An 18231-nucleotide genomic window follows, 5' to 3' on the forward strand; every position below is an offset into this window, starting at 1 on the left:
TACAATTGTTGAGGAAAGTTAGTTAATATTAATTTCCGCACTATAGGTACCTTACAGTACATGGCGAAACGCAACCAAATATTTAAGCAATGATTTATAAAGGCTTTCTGGGAGGGGTATCCTCTTTCAAATTAACCAATGAAATAAACTCTAACCTTTGCAATTAGAAGTAAGTTATCAAACCAATGTATAAGACAAGGTGCTTAAGAGGTTATTGTCCTTTGCTCCCCATTTCTGTCAGGTATTTGGCATCACTCTCCTGAGAGGAGGTATCCTGGATTGTAATATTCCTTTTTAATATTTCCATGAACTTTATTTGTGAAGATGAATGAATGTTTTTGACAGACTTGTCCGTGCCTAACTCAGACAGGTGCAGCATTTATGAGCATGAATGTAGCAGCGTGGAAAATCCATTTGATGGTCATTTCAAGAGCAGATTTTCCTTTTCAGTGCCTGGGCATAAGAGTTTGACAAGGCAGAAGTATTTATCACCAGTTTGGGCACAAGTTGTTATGATTTTCTGCCAGCTGCTCATATCCAAGTTTCCAATAAGCATTTCTTGTCTGCAAACCTCTCGTACCTTGATGTTGAAGAGTAAAGTTTTTCCCTTGTTTTTGAAATGGAACAGACTTGATAGGTAGAACAAACTGAATGAGTTGGAAAGTCTTGTTAGTTTTATTGAAGGGACACATTAATGTTTTAATAACATGAGCAGATCAAAACCTAAACTCACTTTATTAACATTTCTTTGTTTGGAATGCAAACTGAAGCATTAATCCACCTACTTACTTCAATTAGAGTGGCAAAGAACTGCAGCATGAATGCTATCAGCTTTGCTTTTTGTATTGGGATTTCTATACTTTGAAATCTTACCATCCGAACAAGATTGCCCAAGAAATCACGCCAGTTTTCACGAGTTCTCTGTTGAAAGTATTGCTTCAGGTTTTGACAGGAAGGCAGCATTGCAGGTCATCCTGACACTGTTTATGAAAGTCGAATGAAGACTGAAGCTACGAGGTTCACTGAACAGCATTGTTGTGTTTATGTGGGCAATGCTATGTCTTGGGTTCTTGCAGATGCCAGCCTGTATCCCAGCAAATATGATCTTTGCAGCTAGCTATAGAAGGAGCATACCACGGTACATGTAACAATCTTTCATGTACACAGGAGTGTTGCAATGATGGGGTACTATGGTCTGGGAGGTCGCAAATGTTCAGTTTTTGACAGACTGGTTATGAATATTGCCTTTGGGGGAGGGGGCATGATTTTTCTACACACCGTGTAGGGCCACAGTCAGAGGCTTCTAGCAGAAATAAGGTAGATAGGAAGATATCTGAAAGGACATGAGCACAATTTATAAATGTCTGTGCATTAAAGCAGGCATATGATGCCTTAGCCTGAAGTAAAAGTATATGAACTTGCTTCTCGTCGACTATGGATGTCAGTGACTTCCTTAACCGCAGCAGTGACCAGGAAATGATACATGGCAGGAATCAACACTGGTATTCAGGAATGGACCTGAGGGTGGGTTGTGACCCCTACCTTCATGGTAAAGCATTAAATACACATATGGGGATGTAATTGAGGTACTAAGAGGTCAAAGATCCAAGGGAGGCAAATAATTAAATAATGTGGATTTCCAGGAAATAGAGGAATGTGCTGAGTAACTAAGAGCTACTCTTTTACAGCCTAAGGATGAAAATGTTACCATACATGAAGTTTTACACTACAAGTGTAATTAGGGGAGTTTTGCAGTTGGTGGGAAAAAAAATAGTGTTTGAGAGAACTCCTTGCCACCCCAATCCCAGAAAGAAAGACATGCGAGACATGCAAAATTCCTCTTCTCTGGGGTTCTGAAGATAATTTCAAGCCAGTTTGTAATCCATTTGCTGTATAAAATCACCCCACAACGGTTTTGTGGACCATAATATTTCTAGAAGTTTATTAGGATCTAGCATCCTGACATCTTTTCATAGTTGAGAATGTGACAGCGCCCCATTTTGTATTAATTTAACAATTACATGTGGAATACATGATCGGTTTCAAGTACTAGTTTTCTTGTGGAGGCCCTTTCCACAAGGTGCATCCACTGAAATTACATTCTTTGTTAAAATTAGTTCAGATTAGCATTTAGTTGGATAATAGCAGGCCGTTATAATTAGGGGATTCTTTTTTTTCCCCAATTGAGAATTTATTTCCAATTGGATCCCTGTTGGATTCAACTTTGTGAGATATTTGCCTTTGTTACATATTTCTGCTGGGTTGCTGTAGTAAAGGGCCTGTCCCACTTTCCCGAGCTACTCACAAATTCTCCCGAGTTTTCCCCTTGATTCAAACTCGGAGAATGTCCGCAATGAGTCCGTAGGAGGTACTCAGGGCTATTTTTTTAACTTGTGGACATTTTTCATCAGGCCAAAAAAACGTCCCGACTCATCTGATGCCCCAAGTACCTACGGCTGGCATAACGAGCCACTGCGATATATCTACGGACTCGTTACAGACATTCTCCGAGTTTGAATCAAGGGAAAACTCAGGAGAATTTGTAAATAATGCGGGAAAGCGGGACAGGCCCTTAAAGTGAAGCAAGCCTTTATTGCTTCAACTGAAGAGTTTGATGCCTGTAACAGAGAACTGGTGGTGCTGTCCCTTTGTAGCATCAGTGGATTACGTTTAAACAGTTGTTTCATTCTTTTCTGCGATAGTGTCAAAATATCATTCTCGTTCTTGCTATATCTTGTTGAGGGTAAATACATGAAATTAGCACTTAATCTTTTGTTTGAGTGGCTTCCTAAAATGGTTGAAAGTCTCTTCTGTGATGGAGAGAGACAGTTGTGTAAAATGGCAGAGGTTATTACAGACCCATCTGTTCACAGTTGTGGCCAAACCATTAAATAATTCTGAAGGAAAGCTTCTCAAATACGAGTATAGAGTATCCACTTAAAAATAATCAACATTTGCAAGTTTACATAGGTATCAGGTCATTTTGTTAAATTGGAGAGCAGCCAATAAAAGTTCAGATTTGGTCACCGGCTTGTGTTCATTTGGTTGTTCCCAACAATAGTGACAGGGAGAACACTGCAGTTATGACATTGCCACTGGGATTGTTGAGGGGGGAAAAAAATCACTTGTAGTTCCTGCTCCAGATCACCACTCAAAATGGCCTGCGGACAGTGAACCCACGTGGTGGCCAAGTGAAGACTGAACAGTGCTCCAACGTGGCATGCCAAGGCCAGTATCCTGATGACAACCATGATGAACGGATGAAGGCAGGCTGATGTATAGCTCACAACATAGCCATGCAGAAGATGAGCAGAAAAAAACATTCAGAAAATGGGAATGAGAAATGTAATCCATGTCTGGCCATAATTCACTGTCTTTTGGAATATTTGTTATATAATTCTTCTGGCCAGGCTACTTACAGTTTGGGGAAGGTAGTACTTTTAAAATGGTAGAACACAATTCATTTCTTGGTTCATGTTACCGCAGATTAGAGAAGTCCATCTTCTGACCAAAATCGTGATCAGACTGCTAACTTCAGTATCTCCCTGATCCTGTGTCCATAAACAAAGGCAATTGATTCGCAGTTTAAAGAAATAAAATAAGTTCATCCTAGATTATGAACAATGGAGAACACTTATGTAAGAGAAGGAAGTCCAAGCAGGAAAGCTGTGAACAGTGATCAGAAGTAGATACAGAGTTCTAGTTTGCGGCTTTGCTAATTTAATCTCTAGAGTACAGAAGTGTCGGTTTTAATTCACAAGTCATATCAAGCAAGGAGTTTGCAAAAGTCTATGAATTCCAGCTGTTGATTTAAACTCGAAACTTTGGAGCTGGAAGCAGATTTACCACTTCGATTCAATAAAAACATGAACTTATGAAGACAATTTGTCTCTGATGTTCTTATTTTAATCTAGATGGCTTCAGGTTTCATCAGAAAAGGTTCACCTTTGAAATTGAAATGAACCATGCCCATGCATAAAAAAGTTAGCAGGAAAATTGCAATATTATAACATCAATTGACATTTCCGACAATTATTAAAGGGAAAAAAAGTGCTTATTCTTCACAATCGTTTAGAATTCAAGTTAAGGCCTGTACTGGGGGTATTGGGGGTTCAGTATTGATGTGGATAGAGAACTGGCTGGCAAACAGGAAGCAAAGAGTAGGAGTAAACGGGTCCTTTTCACAATGGCAAGCAGTGACTAGTGGGGTACCGCAAGGCTCAGTGCTGGGACCCCAGCTATTTACAATATATATTAATGATCTGGATGAGGGAATTGAAAGCAACATTTCCAAGTTTGCGGATGACATAAGCTGGGGGGCAGTGTTAGCTGTGAGGAGGATGCTGGGAGGCTGCAAGGTGACTTGGATAGGCTGGGTGAGTGGGCAAATGTATGGCAGATGCAGTATAATGTGGATAAATGTGAGGTTATCCACTTTGGTGGCAAAAACAGGAAAGCAGGCTATTATCTAAATGGTGGCATATTAGGAAAAGGGGAGATGCAACGAGACCTGGGTGTCATGGTATACCAGTCATTGAAAGTAGGCATGCAGGTGCAGCAGGCAGTGAAGAAAGCGAATGGTATGCTAGCTTTCATAGCAAAAGGATTTGAGTATAGGAGCAGGGAGGTTCTACTGCAGTTGTACAGGGTCTTGGTGAGACCACACTTGGAGTATTGCGTACAGTTTTGGTCTCCAAATATGAGGAAGGACATTATTGCCATAGAGGGAGTGCAGAGAAGGTTCACCAGACTAATATGTAGCCCTTGTCCTGGGATGTCAGGACTTTCATATGAAGAAAGACTGGATAGACTCAGCTTATTGTTTCTATGTACTTACTAGGAGATATTTCACACAGGCCAAGTGGTAAAAGTCGTAATCATTTTAGTTCCTACATGGGAGTTATTCAAAATTAGTCAGTTAGTGGTGTCATAATATCGCGTGGTCACATGACACAATTCTTTTGTTGTGATTGGGTAACTTTACTCGTTGTAAAATGTCTCGCTGCATCAGCACCTTTGCCAATTGCATTTCTTTCCCCTTGGGATATGAATGGCTAGCTTCTTGACCTCTTTATTTTTATTTTTGATGCATGCTTTTTATTCGTCAGTCAGCAACCTATAATGGCTTTTTTATATTAGCCCACTCTTGACCTCGGAGATTTTCTGTTCTAATTTTGAGTTAACGACTACTTTTAATAATTTCAGCGCAGTCCAAAGAAGATGAGTAAAGGGCCCACTCTCCTCTCGTGTGGAATTATGGGTAAGTGTTGAAATTATTTACCAGTATCTATTTGTCTCAAATATTATCTCCCCTTATTTATTATTAAAGTGGGACCAGCTTCAAAGAATAAAATTATGAAGGAGGATAATTTCATGGTCTTAATACAGCACAGAATATATTTTCTCTGGAGATTCTGCTGTTTCCCATGTTTGTTAGTCATGGAAGATTTTCTGGGCACTAGGAATTCTAGTTCTGAATTGAATAAATTAAACCCTGTAAGCCATTTAGATCAGAGAATATACAACATGCAATAATATTACGGATACATTGAGGAGCACATTGTTTGTGTGGAATACATAGTTTTGGCAACTAACACAGTGGGGAAAAGAGGCCTTTTAAACTATAAAATATCCACGGATCTTGCACCCCCAACAATGAACTGAGTTTGAAGGGAATGTGGATCATTATCAGGGCTACACTGTTACAGCAGCTACACTGACATGCTTCCTTCAGATGAAATGCCCTACAGGGAGCACAGGATGTGGCAATTTACTTTTATATGTCTGGGTTCCAGTCTCTGTCAACCCATCCTCCCCCATTCTAATCCCAATTGCATTATGTCTTGATTAATGCACAGCCTTACAATTTTGAAAATAAAACGATACTTGAATCTGATACTTGTAAATGCAGCGAGCTGATTGTGTGCGCGTGCTTGTACTGAGCTCTCCATAAAACCAGAGGCCAATGCTTTTAAATACTGTTTTTGTGGTCCAGGTATAAAAGTGGAAAGGGAGGACGTTACATTGAATCCAGTTTCAAGAGGTATATTGAGTCAGCAATCTGTTGAAAGGGACAAAGGGTGTAGCCATTGAAACCGTTAATTGAATGGGTAGAGGAATTTCCATCCTAAATAGTTCAAGAGCCATGGGATTGCTTCAGGCATGAACTGAACCGATTCTCTTGATAGTGTGTGTGTGTGCATGCAGCATTGCCTTGGCCAGTGGACTGTAAATATGTAAAATACTGATCATGCCCAGACATATCTGCCTAATATAGGCACTGCTTGGGATAAAGCAAAAAACCTCTGAGCTTATTGATGTTTAATAAGTTTAAACTGCTGAAGCATTTTTAAATTCCATTTAATATATCATGCGTGTTGTTTCCAATGAGTTAGTGTTACACAGCAGAGAAACATGCCTTTTGGCCCAACTTGTCCTTGCCGACCAAGGTGGCTTTCATAAGCCCATTTGCTTGCATTTAGCCAATATTAATCTAAAGGGCCTGTCCCACTTGCAGATTTTTTCGGCGACAGCCGGCGTCATATCAGTGGCGACAAAAAAAATGTTGCGACACTTGAGGAAACACCATGCGTCAATACGTTGTCACACCGCGTCACGCCGCAACTTTTTCAGTGACCTGGTACGTCAGTCAATAATGCCGGCAGTCACCAAAAAAAGCGCCAAGTGGGACAGGCCCCTTGTGTCTTTCCTGTTTGTGTCCCTATCTAAATGCTACTTAACTGTTCCAATTGTATCTCACTCTGCTACTTCTTCCGGCAGCTCATTCCATATACCCACCACTTCCCATTAAATCTTTCCCCTCTCACCTTAAACCTATGTACCCTAGTTTTAGACTCCCCTATCCTGGAGAAAAAGACCGTGACCATCCCCCTTAACTAAATTCCTCATGATTTTATAAATCTTTAATGTCACCCTTAACCATCGCTCTAGGAAAACCAGACGTTGCATATCCAGCCTTGCCATATAACTCAAGCCAGCTAATCCCAGCAACATCTTTGGGAACATTTTCTTCACCCTCTCTAGCTTAATCGCATCCTTCCTTACAGTATGGTGCCCAGAACTGCGCATGGTGTTTCACGTTCGGTCTCTCCAACATCTTGTACAGCTCTGACATGATATCCCAACTCTTGTACTCAATGCTCTGTCCAATGAAGGCCAAATGCTGCCTTCACCACCTTGTCCAGCTGCATTGCCAACTTCAGGAAACTATGTACTTGTAACCCTATATCTCTCTGTTCTATAACATTCCATGGTGTCCTGTCATTTACTATACAATTCATAGAAACATAGAAAATAGGTGCAGGATAGGCCATTTGGCCCTTCGAGCCAGCACCGCTGATCATCCAAAATCAGTACCCTGTTCCTGCTTTTTCCCCATCTCCCTTGATTCCTTTAGCCCTAAGAGCTAAATCTAACTCTCTATTGAAAACATCCAGAGAATTGGCCTCCACTGCCTTCTGTGGCAGAGAATTCCACGGATTCACAACTCTCTGGGTGAAAAGGTTTTTCCTCATCTCAGTCCAAAATGGCCTATCCCTTATTCTTAAACTGTGACCCCAGGTTCTGGACTCCCCCAACATCGGGAACATTTTTCCTGCATCTAGCCTGTCCAATCTGTTAAGAATTTTACATGTTTCTATAAGATCCCTCTCATCCTTCTAAATTCCAGTGAATACAAGCCCATTCTTCCATCATAAGTCAGTCCTGCCATCCTGGGAATTAACCAGGTGAGCCTACGCTGCACTCCCTCAATAGCAAGAATGTCCTTCCTCTAATTAGACCATTTAACAATGAAGGTACTGCAAGTGACATTTTTGCTATGAGGAACAACGTTGATGGTAGAATATGTACTGGCACCACATCCCATGTGGTCTTTGAGGCAGCGATAACAAGGAGAGATAACTTCGCCACCCTCTTGACTTCCGAATGATGCATGGCTTTGAGAAAAAGCCACTACAAATTGAGGTATATACAAAAAAATGTCGAGTATTGCAGACTTTTTCTCCATCTGTGCATTTTATACTATTATTTTACCAACTGCAATCACGGAAGGTGGCCAAGAGTTTCTCACTAGGTTTCTTTTCATCAGTGTAAATATTAATCAGTTCACATTCCCTTCCATTTATAAATTACCCTGCTGCTCCTCATTAAAACATTCCTTACAGGAAAATTGACAAGCTTCTGCCAACCTATACTTTTAAACTTTCCATAGTGACAAGTGCATTGGTATCAGAAATATAGCCTGCTTTTGGTTTCGTTTTTACAGCTTGCTTAGTTTTTAACTATCATGTCTCTATGTTTTTAACAAAGTTCATCTGGCCTGAAAATTAGAAATTAATTTTAAGGTTTGTGCCAAGACTCCCCGCCCCCAAATCAAATGCCTTTTACACATGCTGACAATACTCAGCTTCTGTAATGAGTTGTTTGCTTGCACACAGCAAATGCCACCACATTGCCGAGAAGATAGAACACAGATTTCCCTGGAATGGCATGTTTTTATCATTCCCACATGGGAATGTCTTGTGGAATTCCAACCTTTTATTTTTATTTTTTTGTATAAATAAGGGTGGGAACAGGTGGAGTCGCTTTACCTTGTGTAAACAGGGTGGAAATCCAAAGCAAATTATTGAATCAAAGAGCCTGCCCATTGACAGAAGTTACTGGAGCAACAATGGCAACAGTTTCAATGCAAAAGTATGAATGGCTAAACATTGAACATATTGTTAAATTGATAGATATGATTGAACTTATTTAAAGTGGGGCTGGAGGTGGTGGAATCCATTTTCATACTTAGAAATTCAGCAGAATCTGATGTGAAGGAGGCTAATTGGTTTGCACCAGCTTGTGCTGCCTCACAAAAAAGAGTATGACTGACTCTCATTTTACGTTCCTCTGCAATCAGGGCTGATGCCTCTGAGCATTACTGCTTGCAAGGAGAACATGCTGATCCCTTGTAGACCATGTACTTACTCAATCTGCTCCTTGTACATTTGCCCATTCATCATCTGAGTGCTGGTTCTGCTGGAGATGCATGAGCTAATATATGCCAACTATTGGCCCTGCACTACAATTTCATTTCATACAGTTTAGAGATACAGCACGGAAAAAGGTCCTTTGGCCCACTGAGTTCACGCTGATCAGCGATCACCCGTTTACACTAGTTCTAGTGAACCCACTTTTGGATCCACTCCTCGCACACGAGGGACAAATTACAGAGGCCAATTATTGCATACCTTTGGTATGTGTGAGGAAACCAGAGCACCTGGAGGAAACCCACGCAGTCACAGGGAGAACAAGTGCAAACTCCACACAGACAGCACACGAGGCCAGGATTGAACCCGGGTCTCTGGAGCCGTGAGGCAGCGGCAGCACCTGCTCCACTTTGCCACCCTTTCCCGCTACCTCTCGCAACTTTGCATGCCATCTTCACGCTTCCTAAACAGTGTTATCTCCAAAATCTTGAGACAAAGTTCTATATACAGAGGAGAAACGGAAAGGAGATGGCTGTCACAATCCTTCATATATCTTCACATTTGGCCATTGTGCTAAGGAATGGAAGCTGCTGGCAATATCTTAGATATAAGAGAAAATGGGGGGAACTTATTAGCCTAACATCAAGCCAGACCATGCAAGGATGCCAGATCTTTTCCTCATTGGCCAATCAGATATAATTTTAAGATAGGGTTCCAGATTGTGAATAAACTTAAGTTCCACAGTCATGCCAAAAGTGGAACTTGCGTCTCGATATTTACTTTGGGCCTTTGGATCAGTACTGTATATGGTTAACTTTTACATGCTAACTATTTTCCCCTATGTACTAACGACTCTATGTTAACCTTCGATTAACCCCACTGATCGTTTTGGCAAAATAATAAAACATTCTGTACTCTCGCCAACACTCTCCTTTTCATAATCAGGGAATATTTTACTAAAGACATTTACATGGCATTATATTACATGTGCCATTTGAAAGTTTACATGCAAAACATGTACTGTATTTCCATATCAATGCAATTTACATTTCCTTAAAGAACTATATTGTGGTTTATACAATTTGTGCTAGTTGCCTGACACGGGAAATAGTGTTGAAACAATAGTAATCCAGAGGCTTGGACTAAACGTCCAGTGACATGAGCTCAACTATTAGCATGGCACCTGTGGGATTTACATCTGTTAATAATCACAAACTTGGTCTTAATATAATATCTGAATCTTTAATATTCTTAAAGCGAGGAGATCTGTCACCTTTACATGCTCTGCCTTGAAGTTGGGCTGAAGGGTTTCCCCACTTTCTCTTTCCACTCAGATATTGCCAGCAGCTTCCATTCCTTTAGCGCAGTGTCCAAATGTGAGGATGAACAGAGGACTGTCAAGACCATCTTCTTTCCCACTTCTCTCTGTAATCCGTCAAGACCTGACATTCATTTTACTTCAGTTTCACTAACTTTCCCTGCACCATATTTTTTTTAAGCAGTTTTCCTAATAATGCTGCTCTTTCATTCTAATTCAATAGTTTTGTTTTAACCACATTCAGCGATTTCACAGTTACTATTACTAAGATCGACATTAAGATTTAACATTCCAGAATTATTTAATTAATGGAATTTAAATTTTCAAACTACCATGGTAGTTCTTGAACCAGTGACCTCAAACTCTGCGTACTAGTTTATACTCTCATTACTGGAGCATTCAGGAGCACCCTTGATCATTGACAAGCCCAGATGAAGGGGTAGACCTCTAGTAGGAGACACAATTCATTCTCTCTGAGCTCCAGTGAATCTGTTGTATGCAAGTAGCTGTAAAAGGCAGCGAGCCCTGCCTTTACCACTAGGAAGAATGGGGAATATGTGGCAGAACCTGAAATAATTATTTTCAGTCACAATGCAGAAACATAAAAGGCTGCCATGGAGACGAAGAAACACACTGGAAATACATCTCTGGACCGAACCCCAACACTCTGCAGTCCCTCACACTCACAGATTGGATCTTATGCTGAGAGTAGCTTTACCCCATGAGGCATGAGATCATTATCCAGGCAGAGTTCACAGCATGCCTCTGCTGTGCATGATTTTGTTAATTCCTGTCTCCTTGCCAACATGCTGCAGGGTTCTCTCCTTGTTTTACAAAGATTTGCAAACGAAGATCCTAGGTGCCACATTATAACTCTAACTTCTGTTAGTAAGACAGCAATGAGTGTCATGCATGTTGATGATGTTATCACCTGTGTGAATGTTGGCAGCAAAATAAAATCAACTTCATTAAGATGTGTACGGTCAAGAGTACCTACCTAATACCTGTCAAGATTCCTGCTGTTAGAGGCTGCCTCTGGAAAAATTGTGCATCAAATTTCTTTGCTGATATTTGGTTATTTTTGTTAAGAATGTTTTGGATATTTCTGTCTGGAATTATGTACTAATTTTGTTCACATTTTTCCAATGAAAACTGAGGTAAAAACATATAAAAAAGCATACCTTAACTTTTCTCTTATCTACATTTTTGAGACTCATTTTAAGTTCGCCTGAAGTTCCAATGTTCCCTTTCATTTTTATTCTCATTCCACTCATGTTCTGGGGTCCGTAGAGGCGAATAAACCTCACAGGCAACTTTCTCAACAAAATTGAATAGAGTTATCAGCAAAAGGGTTGTCATTTGCTTATATTTTGGGTTTTGTAGTTTACTATCGTGTTATTGGATCTGCACATCTAAACACAGAACTCACAAATCACGGAGTATGTTGATATATGATTAACAACACTTCTGGAGAAATCCAGGAGATGGTTACTTCTGTGGTTCCTATCCTGCTTCGCAAAGCCAACAAATATCTCATTTCTCCATAGTTTGTCAGTTGCACAATTGGCCATTTTTTCTCCGTCAAATAACACAACAGATGTTTTGTAGGACCTGGGAATGAAATAGTGGCCTGGTAATTTTAGTCGTCAGTCTTTGTTTTGTTTTTATTCCTCTTTGTTCCTCCTCCTTCTGACTTCAACAGCAGTTCTGCAACTGTTTTAGCAGCTTCTGAAAGGCCAAAAACTTCAAGGAAAATCTGAATCATAGTGGTGAATAGGTTGGCTCAAATCTCCAGCAGTGCAAAGAAATACTGTATTCCCTATAAATCTTTTTCTAGTTGCTTACCATGTGTTAACCTTGACTGTTTAGCGAATTCCAAAGTTTCATGAGCCTCCCTACCTCTATTTTTGGGCCAACTGTTTAAAATTTCCAGTTTTCTCTCTCCCTTCTTACTTATGTTTTGATACATTTTTGAGCTTACTCTTGATGTCTTCCAACCTGTGGAGATTGTTGTAGAATCTATGGAATTTTGTAGGGTGACTGGACCAACTATTTCCATAATCACTCTCTTGTGAGCCCCAAGATGATGGTCATCTAGCCCTGGGAATTCATCCATTAATTTATCTAGTATTCATTTTTTCTACTAGTGTCAATTTATTTGAGCCCCTTCTTTGAACTCAAAACTATAGTTCTCCACCATCTTCTTCCATGTTATGTGAAAGACACTTATTTAATATTTCAGCTCATTCTTTACTCTGCAACATAATTTGTTCGGACTCCATCTGTAAAAGTACTACATTAGTTTTTGCTATTTTCTTTCCTTTTTTACATGTTGGATTTTTGTAGTCTGTTTTATTTCTCACTAGATTACCCTCATTTTCAACTATCCCATTTCTTATCGTCAACTTGGTCCTTCTTTGTCGAATTCTGAAATGTTCCCTGTTCTCAGATTACCGCCTTTCTTGGGAACGTTATAAAGCCTGTACAACGACGAGACCAGGCATTGCTTTCACCAAATACTTATACTTAGTACGTCAAGGCCTACTGGATCTCATGGTTGCTAACCATTTTAACTCCTTTTCTCACACCTATTTCACTCCTCATCCTCCCTTTCCACCTACATTCCTTCCTCTAGCTTCACAATTCGCAACTCTTCAATCCTTTTGTCTCGTAACTGTCTTTTCATCTCAAACCTGTCCAACCATCTGCCTATCAGAAATCTCTCTCATCCGTACTTACCTATTACCTGCCAGTCTTTGTCTTGCTCCTCTCTTCCTGTTTTCTTCCCGCCCACCCCCCCTTGCCCCCCAACACTGAAGAAGGGACTTGACCCAAAATGTCACCTATCCATGTTCTCCAGAGATGCTGCATTAGCTGCTGAGTTACTGCAGTATTTTTATTTATTGCAAAACAGCATCTGCAGTTCCCTGTTTCTACTCTCCTTACCTTTTGATATCCAAAGGTTCTTGAAAGTTTGCCATTGCTTATTTACTATATAGGGCATGAAAACAAGCCATTCAGCTTGACTTGTCTATGCCGATCAAGTTGCCCTTCTGCATATGTCCCACTTGCTCATTGTGGACACACATTCATCTAAAACCTTTCTATCCATGTACCTGCCCAAATAATTTTAAATGTTCTTATAGCTGCCTCAATCATTTACTCCTGTAGTTCATTCCATATACATACCAACTCACCTGTGATAAAGCTGCCCCTTAGGTTCTTGTTAAATCTTCCCCACTCACTTTAAACCTGTGCCTTCTAATTCTTGATTCTCCAACCATGGGGAAAAAGGTTGTGTGCATTCACTCTCTGTTAGTGTAGTTTCCAATTATGCACGACCGGATCACACAACCTGCTTTCGTAGTTTGCCTTGGTTAGATTTAATACCACAATTAACCTTTCCTTTCGTGCACAATGCTAGATGTGCAATAGACTGTTTCTGCTTTGATTTCTAATCCAGCAAACCATTACTTATGCACTTGATAAATTCATCCCTCACACTTCCACAGTAATTTGATTTGCCGCCTTACATGTATATTAAAGTCCCTGTGATTCTTTAATTCCCTTGGTTACCACTCCTGTTTTTAGTGTCTACATGCAACTCCTGCCAAAGTTGTTTGACTTTTGCCGTCTCTTATCTCCACCCAAGCTTATTTTAATTGCTATTTTGGAGTCTGGATTTTTTCTCTTTGCTCTCTTTATTCAGTTACAGTAATATTAGGCATACCTGACTCCTTTTCTATTTTAGACACAAAATGCTGGAGTAACTCTGGAGAGGCAACATCTCTGGAGAGAAAGAATGGGTGACGTTTCGGGTCGAGACCCTTCTTCAGCCTGATGCCAGGGGAGTGGGCGGGACAGAGATGGAATGTAGTCGGAGACAGTAAGACTGGAGGGAGAACTGGAGAGGGTGGAGGGAGAGGGAAAGCAAGGGCTATTTGAAGTTAGAGGTCAATGTTCATAGCGCTGGGGTGTAAGCTACCCAAGCGAAATATGAGGTGCTGTTCCTCCAATATGCGCTGGGCCTCACTCTGACAATGGAGGAGGCCCAGGCAAGAAAGGTCAGATTGTGAATGGTCAGAGGCTGAGCAACAGGGAGATCAGGTAGGTTAATGCGGACTGAGCAGAGGCGTTCAGCGAAACGATCGCTGAGCCTGCGCTTGGTCTCGCCGATGTACAGGAGTTGACACCTGGAACAGCAGATACAGTAGATGAGGTTGAAGGAGGTGCAAGTAAACCTCTGCCTCGCCTGAAAAGACTGTCGGGGTCCTTGGATGGAGAGGAGGGGGGAGGTAAAGGGACAGGTGTTGCATCTCCTGCAGTTGCAGGGGAAAGTACCTGGGGAGGGGGTGGTTTGGGTGGGAAGGGGCAGGTTGACCAGGGTGTTGTGGAGGGAACAGTCTCTGTGGAAAGCAGAAAGGGGTGGAGATGGGAAGATGTGGCCAGTAGTGGGATTCCAGTGGAGGTGACAAAAATGTTGGAGGATTATATACTGCATGTGACAGCTGATGGGATGGAAGGTGCGGACAAGGGGAATCTGTCCTAGTTATGAATGGGGGTAGGTGGAACAAGAGAGCAGCTGCGGGATATCGAGGAGGCCCTGGTGAGATCCTTTTCTATTTTGCCCATCTCCTCTAAAAAATACAAGTACCCTGGAATATTTAATTCCCAGCATTGATCATTTGTTTTTATTATGAATGCAGTATGTATTCAGATAAAGATCCTTTAAATTTGTCTTTGTACCACATCTCCTTGCTCTGACTCTAGCATGAGGCATACTCACTTGTTCATATGCAATGTTTGTTCTGAAGAAGGATCTCGACCCGAAACGTCACCCATTCCTTCTCTCCAGAAATGCTACCTGTCCTGCTGAGTTACTCCAGCATTTTGTGTCTACCTTCGATTTAAGCCAGCATCTGCAATTCTTTCCTACACGTTTTGTCCTGGTACACTCCAGTTATCGGCACTACCTTGCTCAATGGCTTTGTCCTTTATCTTTAACTTCATACATTTCCCATACCAGACCATTCCCTACCTCCCCTCCCTAGGAATTTGTTTAAAATCATTTTATTGTTATTAGTTCATATCATAGACATAATTATTCGATTACCTGAGGCACTAGCTCTTGCCTGATTAAATTGAAACTTGATCCAATGGAACCGTTTTCCCAGTATGAGTGCCAGTGTCCCGTGAAATGAAACACACTTCTCCCACTCCAATCTATTGAGTCTCGCTTTCAATTCTCTAATCTCATTTACCCATTGCCAGTTTATACGAGGCTCAATTGTGTGGCAATCCAAAGGTTATTACCTTTGTTGATTTGGCCTCTTAACTGCTTATTCTCCTTCAGCAGAGCCTTTGTTGTACTCTCCCAGCACATTAGTTCCGCAAGGATCACAATCATTTGTCTTTCCCTTCCCGCTCTAAGTTCTTCTCCTGCTCTGAGGAGATACCCTTACTCCTGGCACCTCACAGCTAGTAACACCTTTGAGATTCATACTCACATCTGCCTATTTCTCCATCTAACCTTAATGTCCTCTCTTTCATTCCCCTATCTTGAATGGCTCCCAAACCACAGTACTCTTGTCCACACAGGTTGCAAGAACTTTGTATGTATCGGACAAGTTGAAGCACTGACCATTGTTACTTTCTCGTCCCATTACCTGCCTCATGTTGCCACACCATGTTATCCTTCTTGATTGACCAGTTCTATGGTATTCAACCGAAAGGTTGTGACCGCCTCCTGGAATGAAGCTACCAGATAACTTTCTGAATTTTGGGCATCAACTCTGAGCCAATGTTTCTCTGGCTGCAGCCATTTGCTGCAGATATGATCATTTTAAATCCCAATCATTTCCATCAATCCTCTCATGTGACAATTGAAGTACATCACCTGCCCACCCTTGCCTGTCCTAAAATTGTCCCTTTATTTAATCTTGCACTTTTTTCAGCAGAGGGCAGAACATTGACTCCCCATCCCAATCCTTGCTTGCATTCCATGCTGAGGCATCAAGGTCATTCCTAACAGATTTTTCTCTGCCACAACTATGATGGATCAACAATATATGTACTGACCCTTCATAGACTACCTTCAACAATGGGAGGACTACAGGGTCTTGTGAATCAGTCTGAGTGGAACTCAAAGCCATATTATAGGTTTAGAGTATTGTTTGCAAGCTTTTGACACCACCTGTTAATGCTGAGCTTGGGGCATGAGGTGTGAGAGTTGGCAATGATAAACACTGCCAGTTGGCAGATTTTTCTTCTGGATCTACAGCTTTGCCTACGCCATGACTACATCTCCACTTTAGGCCTGAGGACAATGTTAATGGTATAAATGTGGCTGCCGTAACTCCTGCCTGACAGCCTCCAGTTGAGGGCTGCGTGGATGTTGATAGCAGAGCGTTTGGACTGGTGTGCAGTGGTGGATAATGGCCATGGGTATAGTGTGGTTAACATCCCAGGCAAGTTTGATTCATTGTCATCATGAACCAATGAAGCCGATCGCTTGTAACTAGTTGCCGTGTGAAGCATTCCCACTTCTGACGCAATTGCAAATAAGATGTCTCTTGTGACACCTGCCTGGAGCTGCTGTTCATATTTGTTTCCCCCCAGCAGCATTGAACTTGTTTTATTTTTTTAAAACAAGAGGAGAGTCATTGTACTCGATGCTTGTGTAGTTTTGTGGGGGCGGGGAAAGACATTTTCATACACGTCCGTCAGGAGTCACTCCCAAAAGACGTTGCATAGAAAGCACTTTGATTGTGTGCAATTAGAGGAGGCTCAAAACATACAGCTGCTCGCCCTGCCTTCAGACCTTATTCCCAGTTGAACATTTTTCCACACCTTCAACATGAGGTGAGGGATGTCAATATTATATTTTACTACCACCCCCCACCTTTCTTTGGAATTTGGGGTTTCCAAAGCTAAAAGAAACGTGGACTTTAAATGGGTTTATTTTGGCAAACTTTATACAGCCAAATCAGTGTGCTTTAAAAATAAATGATTTGACTGAAAATTCCAATGTAAGGGATGTCACAGTTGGGACAGTAATTTCTGCAGCTGAGATCAATGTTTAATCTGTTTATTTGCTAATATCAGCCAAGTTATTTCCAGCCTGCCCTCGGTGATTGCTGCAGTATACGACTCTGCACATTCACCATTACCTTTGCAACTCAGCAGGCCTGCAAAACGAATTATAATTTTGGCAATTATTATATTCTTTTATTGCTTTTTCTATTTGGCTTTATTTTAAAAGAAAGCAGTGGACTTGCTTGGATAAGATAAATAATTTGAACCTGCAACTCAAGCTGTAACAGCTCCTTTGCAATGTGCTTACAATCTTAGAACTATCTGTTTTTGCTCCATGTCTGCACAGCAAGCTATCAGCTTGCACGTATAATAATTATTGAAAGGTTGAACACAGTCCAAGGAGCAGATGACTAAAAGTTACAAAAATACAAAGCTCTCCTGCAGCTTTCTTCCCTCTACTACAATCGGTCCGATGAATGGTCCCGACGTGAAACGTCACCTATGCATGTCCCCCAGATATGCAGCCTGACCCACTGAGTTACTCCAACACTGTCTTTTTGTTTTTTATCCAGCATCTGCAATTTCTTATGATTTACAAAGATATGGGCTCTGCAGTCTTTGGGAAGACAAAGGTCCACCCTTGCAGCCAGGGCACTCTCCCTTACGTTTGTGGCACTACAAATGTGGAGTCAGAACAGATTTGGCATCTCAAAAGCAGGCATCCATGAAGCACTGTGGACCATCAACAGAAGTACTTGACGATTGTAGCCTCATGGCCTGGTACTTTCCCTCACTCCACCATTTTGTGTCAAGACAATGTGTCAACGCTAATTCACTGTAGAGTGAATCAGGTGTACCAAATGATCATGTGGAACCTGCAATACA

The 18231-nt window shown here is 41.2% G+C and overlaps 1 protein-coding gene across 11 annotated transcripts in view; it reads left to right on the forward strand.

Moving 5' to 3' along the window:
* The window catches only part of fam53b (family with sequence similarity 53 member B), a 103736-nt gene that overhangs the window by 28714 nt on the left and 56791 nt on the right, over positions 1–18231 (forward strand). For all 11 annotated transcript variants that reach the window (XM_055646746.1, XM_055646745.1, XM_055646751.1 and 8 more), the window contains exon 4: positions 5206–5260. In XM_055646746.1, the coding sequence (XP_055502721.1) occupies positions 5206–5260 (55 nt within the window). The remainder of the gene's footprint in view (positions 1–5205; positions 5261–18231) is intronic.

The sequence above is a fragment of the Leucoraja erinacea genome, chromosome 15 (assembly GCF_028641065.1).
Source record: "Leucoraja erinacea ecotype New England chromosome 15, Leri_hhj_1, whole genome shotgun sequence".
Classification (NCBI taxonomy): Eukaryota; Metazoa; Chordata; class Chondrichthyes; order Rajiformes; family Rajidae; genus Leucoraja; species Leucoraja erinaceus.